Source organism: Thunnus thynnus, chromosome 24 (assembly GCF_963924715.1).
Source record: "Thunnus thynnus chromosome 24, fThuThy2.1, whole genome shotgun sequence".
Taxonomy (NCBI): Eukaryota; Metazoa; Chordata; class Actinopteri; order Scombriformes; family Scombridae; genus Thunnus; species Thunnus thynnus.
The window spans coordinates 14112394-14124629 of record NC_089540.1 but is presented as its reverse complement, the minus strand read 5'-3'; the positions used below and the strand labels follow the sequence as shown (position 1 = coordinate 14124629).

Here is a 12236-nt window from a genome sequence, read left to right as displayed (position 1 = left end):
TTTGGAGTGGAGCTGTTCCGGTTTCATCCATATAGACAGCAGCAATTTTACGACTTCTTGTCTATGTTAACTTATCTTTTAAGCACAAAAAACTGGAGAAACAACAATAAAAAAAAGCTTCAGAAAAAGCCAGTGAGTGGACATTGAGTTGAGATTGTTTTGTCAAACTACCACAGTATTTCCACAGCCAAGAATGAAATTTAATGCCGAATTGTTAAAAGAGACATGGGCAAAAAAAGCTTTCATGTCAAACTCGTCCTTCAGTACGGATTGTTTTTTCATACCACTACTTCCAAGGTCAAGAATGAACTTTGATGCTGGTGATGGTGTTGCTTTTTATTGCAGCAACAAAATAGCTTCTGTTGATTTTAAGTCATAAAAATTATAAATTGCTATAAGTTTTACGACTAAAATGAAAATTTGATCCATGAGACTCAAAGCTTTATGGATGTCAGCTTGTAAACTGAACCCAAGAAACATCTGAGATGACTTTACTTATTTAAGATTATAATTTGAACTAAATTGCTGTGTAATGTGTAACGCTCTCATAAATTCGTATCCATCTACTACAGTATGGTACAAATCTACTCTGAGTCACTTCCATCTCTCTATATATGTTCAACATATCCACAATAAATAGAAAAACACGTTTCACCCCCCCTGGGCTGCATCCTGTTTGCTCATCAGCTGTTAACAGGAATTTAAATGGACATTGCTGACAGGAGTCATGTTACTCTTCAGTTCATAACCATAATTGCCTTTCAGCACATAGCAGAATGTTTTCATCACTCTATAGTTAATTGCTCCCACCATAGCACCTTTTATTTATACATGCAGGACAGAAACAAGGGCTGATATCTGCTCTCTGAACTGCAGCATGTTGTTTTAAAATAATATGCACTATATGACACCTGTTATTTCTTATGGGGGCTACATGTTTAAATATGTATGTCTCTTTTTAAATATTTAGAGGGAAAATTAATGCAAGATATTTACAGAATTTTTAAGTGAGGTCTTTCATATGTAAAAAAATACACAATAATTACTACAAGCATAATGCATGTAGGCCTGGCTCTTCTAGGATGCTTGATGAGTATCTTCTTTTTTTCTGAGCATGCCCAAGGTGCATCTGTAGGAGGCCTTGCAAGGCAGTTGGCTATTATGTTTTCAGTGAGGGATAAAGAGAGAGGCGGCTGAGATGTATGAGGCAACAAAAACGAAGAATAATGTGTCAGGGGAATGAAGAAAAAGTCCTTGGGGTGCAACAAGTAGCATGAAGAGCGAAATCGAAGTGATGCTCACATAGAAAAGCCCACTGCTCAATTCTGAATTTATAGTGACATCTGATTTATATTTAAGCATATAACCAAGATCTCATATCATAGCAGAACAGGCAATGATCATCAAAATCTCACCTCTTCTCAGTGAAAACATATTTTGGCTGCAGATATGTGAGCACGTGCTTTGACTGAGTGGATGCCAATATTATGATAAGTGAAAGACCACTATTGATAGAGTCATGTACTGTAAATAAGCTGACAAAATCCTATTTGAATGTTCACTTAGTATCAGTGAGAATGTCTGTTATTTGTACAGCTAAAAGTAAAAAATTCAATCAGAAATATGTACAAATTAGTTGTTTTAAGGTTTTGATCAATAATCTCAGGAGTACATGTCCTTGTGTTCAACATCCCAATTGAAAAAAAATGAAACTCTATCAAGGTTTTTGCCTTTTTATAAGCAGATCTGGTGTCACAGGAGGAAAAAGAAAATAAAATTAGGGCAATTTCAGCAGAATTGTAAATGTCTAAATAACACATCTGTGCCTACATTGCTAGAGTCCATTGAGACGCTCCTCTAAATGAGATGCGATGACATGATAGACACAAAAGTGCAAGCAAAGACTGGAATCTATCTGCCAGTGAGCTGGGGGAGGGAGGGAGGGAAAGATGAAGGATATGTAATGGGGGAGGGAGGGAAGGAAAGAGATAGAGCAGGAGGAGGAAGAAGTGTTGAGGCGTGGCTAATGAATACAGGCTGTCACGATTCCTGCCTCGGCCCTGTGTCTCCCTACCTGTTGCCACTTCCCCAGTGGCTCTCTCTCCCCCCTCTCTCTCTCCCTGTGTGTGTGTGTGTGTGTGTGTGAGTGGAGACAGGTGTGCTGGAGTCAGAGCAAAGCCCCACCAGCTGCAGCCTGCTCTATAATCAAGACCTCTACTTATACTCAGCCCTGCCAGATCATAGCCTCTGCATCAGTCAGTCTACGCTCCAAGACGTTTTTTTTGCCTGCGTCTATCAGCTATCTTGTTGTTGCCCGTCTTCCCTAGCTTGACGCTGTCTCCTAGTTCCCTGCAGTCCTGTCTGCTCTGTGTCCAGTCCCTGTCTCCTAGTTCCCTGCAGTCCCATCCTGCTCTGGCTCCCGTCCCTGTCTTCAGTTGCCTGCAGTCCTGCCTGCTCCGATTCCTGTCCCTTGTCTCGTCAGCCCGGCTACCCTGCCCTTGACCCCCGCTATACCCAGCTTCCACGGATTCCGCTCCAGACCTGCTCCCCTTGCCCCAGCCTACATACATTCATCCTACCGTATCCCTGTCTTCCTTGCCTCTGTATATCTGCACTTGGGTTCACCTGCTCCGCCCTATGTAACACAGGTGTGATGTGTTTGCTCAGCACAGAGCAGTGTTTGCCAGGAAGTGAATGACACACAGGGCTCCACACTAAGCTTGACCAGATTACATCTCCTGCCGTGTGTGGGGGGGGGGGATCCCCAGGGAGCCACTGCAGGATGCAAATCTAACACACACACTTTGACCGTACACAACCGCACATGAATACACACATATAGGGGGGAGTGATAGCCAAAGATCAGGAGCCAAATTTAAAAGTCCAGAGATTTTACTTTTCCTTTCCCCTGACTAAGCAGTGGAGGAGAGATGACTGCTGATTTGACCAGAAAAAGAAGACCAGTGAGTGTATAATGGCATTGGGATGTTTTACTCGACTCTGCATGTGATTAGTTTTCCATCCACATACAGTAGCTGAAAGCATGTACTGTAAATTTAAACAATCATGCCATTGCTTGTGCACACATGCTTTGATGCATATTTTACAGCAGTGTAGTACAACATCAAGCTTTCCTTTGAGAAATGATTTAAGGTGCGGTGCCATCATTAACACTGTCAATCTGTAAAACACTGTCCAGAGCCCCCATGACAGCAGTGTGCTACTCTAACTGGAGGGTTTTCCTGCAGGGCATGTTTTGCTGATGTCAGTCCACCACGTCCAGTTCGCCGGTGGGTATGTTAATCGAATCTCTCTACTCCCTCACCGCTCACCGACCGAAGGCATGAAACTGGCCTAGATACAAGCTCCAACCCCCCCTGTCCAACAGTCATCCCATCTCTATCCCTCCAAAAACCAATCAAGACCCTCGTCCAGCCCGGGCTCCAGTGCCAAAGCCAATCATTTCAACAGCAGGACAGCGACTTGCTGAATCTATTCTACTTTCATTATACTGAGCCTGAGGAGAGAGGCTGTGAAAGGAAGACGGAGAGAGAAGGAGAGAGGAGAGGGGAGCCAAATTAAAAGACTCCCATAGCCCCACATACACTCACTTCTGATCCCATATTTAATTCAGTGATTGATTTCTTCATTAAAATACATCCCAAACCTAATTATTCCATTAATAATCCAAAACCTAATGAAAAAATATGCTGCATATGGCGTGAGAGGGTGAGAGAGTGAGAGAAAATCAGTTAATTTGTGATAAAGAGACGACGGAGACAAGAGGGAGATGCAGAGAGAGACAGACAGGTCATTTTTATGCATCGCGAAAATTCTTGTGTTCTACAAGTAAACACACATTCAAACACACACGGGATCACTTGAGGATATGTGACCTGGCCTGGCCTGGGTGACGAATAAGGTGATGTAGGGCAGACCTTTACCTCCTTTAACCCCGTGCACCACCATGGAATAAGAAACGGGCAGATTTGGAAAAGGGAAGGATGAGGTAGGGAATGAACGACAGGGAAGAATAGGAAAAGCGAGGCAAGAGAGGGAAAAGAAAGGAGAGGAAACAAATGAAATAAAGGAAAGAGAGGAAAGGAAATGGAAAAAAAAAAGAAAAGACAGTAAAGAGGAGGGAATGAAAAGAAGAAAAGTATGGGAAGGATCTAGACCAATAAATTAGAGGCCATTCACAGCGATCCTAAGAGACCTCTGTGTGTGTCCTGCATTGAGTGTGTAAAAGCATGTGTGTGTGCGCTCGTGTAAGCGTCAGTCATTGTTTGTGCATGTGTGGCGGTGGGAGTGGGGCAGCCCTGAGTGTGGCTGTAGATTAATGGGGGCCATTATCTCAATGCCCAAAACACTCAGTGATGAAGAGTCACTGCCTGGCGACAGGCCTCGGCCAATCAATTTGCGGCGCAGCGGTCACCTGCCCGGGTCAGAGCCCACATACGGCTGGTGTTTGTGCTGTTGTTGTGGCGGTGGTGGGTGGGTGGGTGGAGGAGTTTGTTAAATTGCCACGACATCATGGCAAAGAAGGGAAACAGAGAGTTTCTCTGCAGCTGATTCAGGCATCATTTCTCTGTGTAAGTACATTATTACATTTATACATTTTATTCAAGTACAATTTTAGGGTACTTTATTTGACTTTTTAAGGTGGAATTATACTTCTACTTCAGCGCACTAGATGGATGTATTGAACATTATCGGGCCCTGGTGCGCTTCAATTATATACCCCAAACTGTGTTTACATTCCTTCATTCACTTTGTGACATAGAGATATGATGGGAAGGTTTCCCTCATCTCAATGCTGAATTGGAGACTAAGCAGTGGAATTATTAGCACCAAAGTAATAGTGTTTACACTTTTTGATTCATGTTGTGATGGAGAGTGATGATCAAGGCGTGCAGAGGGTTTATCTGTGTTCACAGTCTACTCTTAATGAAATGCTAAAATTGCTGAGCCCCCCCCCCCTTTTTTTTATTTTCCAACTCGCTTGATATTGTCTTTGCTATCAGCTACCTCCGCTGGTGTCGGAAACATGCTGGAGAAAACACAAGCAGGCAAAGATGAATAAATCATATTGCACAGATTAAATAAACAAGATATAACGTGTCAATTATTGAGCTCAACAGGTGCTCAGGTGAACTCTATTACCTTCGGACAGGGCTGGGCTAACCGTTTCCAGCTGCTAGCTCCAGCATCATATTGGACAGTGGTGAAGTCTATGAGAGTGGTATAATTTATTCATCTTATTCCCCCAAAATGTCAAAGTACAGAACCTGAATACTTCCTCCACCACTGGTACTCGTGATACTGTAAGGTGCTGTTGATAAAGGTAGCCACTTTGTATATGTTCCCCACACAGTGAACAGTTAATCCTTGGTCTAGTCCATATCTCTTGTGTCCTTCACTGCGCTATAAAGATTTTTTTTGCACTCCCTCTGTTGTTTAATACCTTCTCTACCTTCCTCCCTCCTGTCCTCTACCTTAACAACACTCTTTTCAAAGCTAACTGAAGACCGAAGGGAAATTATTCTCCCCTTCACTAGAAAATTGTGTGTCTTCCAAAGGATACTCTTTCTCCTGGAGGAGAGGTTCCCCATCATTACCTTGAGAGCGCAAAGATCACTCAGAGAAGAGAGTTATTTATTCGGCTCACGTGCTCAAACACACACGGCCATGTGCTCGGATACACACAGAGACACAAAAAACACACACATAAATGCAAAGACACGTTAACGCTCATGGACACACTCAACGGGGAATGTCTGTCTTTTTCTGGCTATGTGATGGAAGACCTGCGACGAAGACCCGAGAGTCTAATACAACTGAGATAACCAAGCCACTTTTCTTAAATGCTGTGAGTATTTTAACTCCATGAGCTAAAATTGTGTGGTCTAGAAAACAAGTCAGGTGTTCATATGAGCAGTGAAAGAGGTTTTCCTCGCTGTAATCATTCCTCCTGTTCATACTGGCTATTAAAAGATCCCCTTCAAATGCACTTTCAATGTAAGTGATGGAGGCCAAAATCCACAGTGTGTCCACACAGTCATTCAGTGCAAAAATGCATTTAAAAGTTGATGTGAAGCTTAAATAAGGCTTCAGCAGCCTGAGTTAGTCATATCAAGCGGATATCTGCTAAATTTACAGTCTTCTCCGCACTAAATTTTGCTCTTTGTGTTTCTTTGGACATTGTTTCCCTGTTGAGCTGCAGTGGAAGTAAAGTAACAAAGAGGGACTTTGGCACTAAAAGGACTGTAACTGAAGGATATTTACTTGATTTGACTAATTTGTACAGCTGAATCTTCAGATTAGCTTCAGATAAACTTTTAAATACATCTTTGCACAAAAGGAAGCTTGTGGATTTTGTCCATCGCTTCACTAAGAACACCTGTGCAATCTAATGCAATCCAATACAGCAGCTCTGCCATAAATTCTACATTTACAAAGCTTATTCATTTGAATTTTCTGTAATTTTTCTTTTCAATATAATGCACTCCAGTACACCATCACCACCCGCTACAACCTCAATAATAAGCAAGTAGAATTAGTACTTTTCTGACAATGTCAACAAAAACTGAAAATGTATAAGCTTCGTAAATGTAGAATTTATGGCAGAGCTGCTGTAAATATTATGTACCACAATGAGTCATAGTTGTACAATTGTGTCCTTCAAGGGCAAACATCTGAGCTGTTGGAATTGCTATCTGTCAACATGAGAGAGCTCTTGAGTTCAAACCAAGAATCACTTGTTCTTTTTAGAAATAAGATTTTCTTTTATAGAACGAGGATGAAAAAGCAACGTTATGAGTTATTTAATAACTTTTGACTTTAATAAATTAATATTTGCACCAAATCTGGGTTTCATATTGAGTAATGTGGTTCAAATAGACACTCTAATCTGAAACAAATGAAGCAACTACTATGATGTTGACACCACACATGCTATCATTAGCCATGTGTCTTTTTAATTTATAAACCATGACCTGTCATTAAGCCCCAGGTGACGGGGGGTCTAACTAGCACTCAGATAGCCTTAACGTGTTATTGACAGAAATGAAAACAATAATGAAAAGGAAAGGTCTTTCCAAGGCTAATAGGAACATGAGGAACCATATTGATTCTACTAGATTGATTCACAAATTCGCTCAATAAAAACTCATTATCAGTCCATGATTTCCAATCAATCAATCAAGTAGCTTCATCCACAACCTACGCCGAGAAGTCACAAAAATAAATTGAAGTTATCGCCATTAATCACACTCATGCTATTTACTGAACTGAACTATTTATAGTGCGTGAAGACAGTTGTGAATATTCCTCTACCTCGCTCTTCTTCACTTACAGAACTGCTAAGAAACTGACACTTACTGCTCAACCACCACAGGTGAAATCGAACCCAATTACAGCAATAAGTACCTGCTTAAGTAACCTGTTCCTCAAGCTCTTGGGGATCATCCATCATGGGGGAATAAAGGGTTAAGCCCTCCCACACTCACTGACCCCCCCCCTTCAGCCTATGAAACCAAAGCTCTCATCACAGACTCAGATGAATGGAACAAGAGGATATATCGCCCTTAACGATGGCCAATACAAATCAATTCCAATAGCCTGACTGATAAACCACCATAAAGGATTTCTTTAGAAAGAGGAAATGATCTGCAGAATGGTCTGTGAGGGGGATTTCATGCACGGTGACTCATTTGTGAACATGTAATTTAGAGGTTGACAGTATTTTTTTGTGGTAGCGCGCTAGTCTGCAAGCAAGCTAACAGCAACATCAGCGTGACAACACATTTAAATGACAATCAGTATCAAAGACAGCTAAATGTAGCACCAGAGCTGCAATGATTAGTTGATTGATCGATTAGTTGCCAACTATTAAATGAATTGTGAATTGAAATGTGAATATTTTCTAGTTTCTTTAATCTTCAATGACAGTAAACTGAAAATCTTTGGGTGTAAGACAGCTGGTTGTGACAAAAGAAGACATTTGATGATGTCACCAGGGCTTTGAGAAAGAGTGATAGGCATTTTTCACAATTTTATGACCAAACAACTAAAAGATTAATCAAGAAAATAATCGACAGATTAATCAATACTGAAAATAACTGTTAGTTGCAGCCCTACACCTTATATCACGCAACTGTCGAATTAGAGAGGAAAAAGATTCATTTGAGGCCTTATGAGCAGCTGTTGACTCCTTATGGATGAATATTGGCCCTGCATTTGAAAAGACTATCTTTGCAGTAGCAGAGGCCAGAACTAGTTCATAAAAATATGTGAAATTCTAATTATTAATCTTTAATTAAGATATGTGGCCATTTTTATTAATGTTGCTATTTTTCTGTTTGTTTTGAATTTTGGCCCGCAGGAAAGCAGAACAGATGCTCCGTCCATGCACTTTCCATGAATATTTGGCATGGTACAAGCACACATCTTAAGAATACACATTAGCAAACTGGCAAACTTGCATAGCACAAAATCAGCTCTGGTATAAAAATACAAACAGTTGTCTTATCTAAAATCCTATCCGGCTGATCAGTGCCAGCAGTAAATTAGCCTTTTGTCAGATCATTATTTTTTTTGCTTCCACTGCTTCGAGAGCTGATGGGGGATACCTCTGTGTCACAGCAGATGTCTGCCTGCACAGCATGGTATGGCAGCCAAGCACCCTACTGCCGTCGCGGAGCTACAACCCAGAGAACTTCAATCTTATCCGGCAGTTACACTATCAAGCAGTCTGGCTGCATCGACTTAATTTGCAAACAAAACACAAATGTTCTTTGGGTAAGCAAAAGTACACACAGTATTTCAAGCCTTACTGCTGCTTCAATGCTTTTGAGTGCATATTTTGTTTGGGTAGCAGAGAATGAGCCTTTAATTTGTTCATTTCTTGCACTCATTTCCTGAAAGAATGATACGTGTTGAGGTGCTTCTAAGACAGGCAAACTGAGCCTATTTGCTGGTATATTGTGTCATTGTGAAGGGTTGTGAAAGTAATGTCAAGCAGTGAGGGTAATTAGGGGCAAACTTGAAGAGATTTATTCTAAAAAATCAACACCACTAGACCCAAAAGCTCTGTATGCGTTCTTAAAATGACACACATTCAAACATGCAACCACTGTTCTCTGACTCATCCAAACATTTTGCATAGATCTTGATACAATGCCACTAAGCCTGAAAATCAACACCGGGAAAACTGAGTAAGTAAAAACTGAAAGGTCATACAGATCAGGGACATTTGCGACAGCAGTTCAAAACTGAAGTGAAAGCTGTTTAAATAATTATTTGGAATGTGCCATAATCTCATGTTTTTGCAAAAAAAAAAAAAAAAAAAAGCCTGTTTGTGTTGATGCTGGACCTGGCACCATCCATCAAATGCAGGCTTGGGGGAAAAAAAAAGAGGAAAAACCGCTGTACTCCCAGATGTCGTCTTCTTTGAACCTGATCGCAGTCACTTACCTTGGCGATTTGGACACACCAGTTGAGCAGCAGCTGTGACCCGATGTTGTCCTTGTGCTCGTGCACATAGTCCAGGAGGCAGCCATGGGGCATGAGCTGGGTGACCAGCTGGATGGTGGGGCTCAGGCAAACGCCCAGCAGACGTACTAGGTGGGGGTGCTCCATGCTGGCCATGATCAGGGCCTCCTGGGTGAGAGGGGGGAAAAGACAAAGAGGGACTAAGAGGACTGTTGCACTTCATGGATGGAAATAGAGGAGTTATGGTAAGTTCCTCTTTTGTTTATTCTAAATTAAACAGTTCTGCTGTATGACATATTTTATTTTCTTCACACTGTTCTCAGGAATACCCATTTCCATGCTATTTCATTGGAAGACCTACCACATTGGGTACTCTATTAAGAGCAGAAAATCAGTGATTTGACAACTGTGGTTGAATGCTGATGTGCCTGAATATGAAGTTCCTCTAATGGCCCCTTGGTATTTAATCAAGTAAGGAAACCTCCAACATTGCTGCATAAATACAGAATCAATAAAGTAGTTTTGAGTCTCCGTAGCTGTATGTGTATTTTGATGGCAAATTGGACTTGCAGGAGCATGTGTTTGGGGTTGTGTTCACTTGGTCGACAGGTTTCTTATGCTATCATAGTCTGTGCTGGTTGCCAACTGCACGTTCCAACTTGGCACTAGGCAGAACTCCAGCCTCCAAAGAACTGAGAAGCTGGCAAGAGGTGGTAAACCCAAACTAAAGGTTTCCAAAAGTCACAGTATGGTAGCATGTAGCAGGTTAGTTGATTGTTGTTGGGATGCAAGTTGTGAGCAGTTCATCCAGAAAGTTTGCTTTTTGTTTTTAAAGGCCTGAAGAGGTGATAGTATCCTTGCTGTAGATATTCTATTCAAGTATTAGCTTCTTTTTTTTAAAAGAAGAATTCAGTGTGTCTGTCCATGCATCTATTATCCACTGATAATACTGCACTGTGTTCCAAAGACTTCCAACTGGAGGTGGAGTTAGATGCATAAATTAAGACTCGTGGGATGATGACTTTATCTGCATGCAGCATCTGTCCACAGAGTATTCTTGCTGAGCGAGAAAATCCTGCAGAAAACCCTCTTCAAAGTTGCACAAACGCAGTCTTTTTAATGTATATTTTAATATGCATCAAACACAGAGCTTCTTAAATGTTGCACCAACACAATTAAAACACCTACATGTTGGTGATGCATATTCAATAACTCCTGGTGTGCCCTGATACAAAGCCACTATGTGTTTGATTTCGTAAGCTACTTTAGATTTTTCTCTCCTGTTTGATTTGGCATGTAAATGCATTTTCTGTCTTCGCTCTCATCTCTCTCTTCGCCTTCCACAGCAGATGGACGTAGAGGTTTGAACAGTTGGGACTCAACGCTGTGTAATTGTTATTGCGGAGCAAGCAGAAGGATGTGTGGTGGTGATAGAGTGCTATGATGGCAAGGGCTGATACTTGTGGCCGCCGTGTATATGCATTATGGCCGAGCAGAAGCTGCACTCAGTGTCATTGCTTAAAAACACTCACTTCAGTTGCTCTCTTCATCTCCTGTTGCCTCTCTTGTGCTCTCTCGCTCTCTCTCTCTCTCTCATTCACGCACTCTCACATGTAGACATACTCTCTTGGCAGCTCTCTAAAACACTCACACACTCAAGGACACGCACTCTCTGTCTCTGCATACTGCAAATGGTCGAAGAGGTGTATATCTAGGCTTGGCCCTGGGGCAGCTGATGGATAGATGAGGTGCCTTTTTAAATTTAGATGCTAAAGAATGAGCTTAGAGGGAGAGTGGCAGTGGTGTGGGTGTGAGTAGATTAATTCTAAACAGGAGGGGGGCCATAGGCCACAGAGAGGCTTTTGGCACCATCAGTGCCCTGATTTAAACACAGCCTCCCGGCCCAAAGTAGTGCCACTACATCTCTACTTCATAAAACCACCTGCTCGGGCCCCCTGCTCCCCCAACTGCTCGACATTATACAGCTCCAGCCACCTCTACACCAGGCGTATCTCACACCTCAGGATCAAGAGAGGAAGAAAAAGGGAGGGAGGAAGAGTGAAGGAGGACATCTGTGTGTGTGTAACAGAAAGAAGGAGAGAGCGCTTTTATACTCACTCTGTGATCCCGAAAGACCCGGGAGTCGTAAACTATGTCGGGCTAAACTCTTGCTCTCGCTTTCCACTCTCGGGGCAAACGTTTGTGTATGTATGTGTGTGTGTGTGTGTGTGTGTGTGTGCGTATAGGGGTGTGTTTTGGTTTCTCTCTCATCTCCCTGAGCGCTGACCTCCATTACTGCCGGCTGACCCTCCTTTCCCGTCTAGCTCACTTGCTCACTTCCCCTCACACACACACACACACACACACACATACACACACACACACACACTTGCTCACACACATTGGGTGATAGACTGGCAGAGCCCTGCGTTACTGGTGCATGTTCCAGCATGTGTGTGTGAAAGTGGAAGTGTGTGTACGCATCAAAACATACTAAATTAGTGTATTATTAAGCCTTTGCATTTCACATATCAAATAATCAACTCAAATGCACATATTTGCCAACACAAGCAAATCACGCTGCATCTCTCACATGCATGTCCGCAGCCACCTGGGGAGCCTTTTGTTGCTGTAAAGTGTGCGGTGTTAGGTTATATGTGTGTGTGTGTGTGTGTGTATATGAGGATTTTCGGAGTGTGTTTGGAGCTGGCACTCCAGTGGCTAGTTTCCCAGTGGTGAGGCGT

General features: G+C 42.2%; 1 protein-coding gene across 6 annotated transcripts in view; it reads right to left on the bottom strand.

Moving 5' to 3' along the window:
• The window catches only part of LOC137176873 (receptor tyrosine-protein kinase erbB-4-like), a 273678-nt gene that overhangs the window by 40784 nt on the left and 220658 nt on the right, over positions 1 to 12236 (bottom strand). For 5 of the 6 annotated variants that reach the window (XR_010925878.1, XR_010925879.1, XM_067582874.1 and 2 more), the window contains one exon: positions 9475 to 9660. Coding sequence is in view for 4 of the 6 variants with exons in the window: in XM_067582874.1 (XP_067438975.1) it covers positions 9475 to 9660 (186 nt within the window). In the remaining 2 variants the exon portion in view is untranslated. The remainder of the gene's footprint in view (positions 1 to 9474; positions 9661 to 12236) is intronic. The other variant, XM_067582875.1, reaches the window with a different exon arrangement.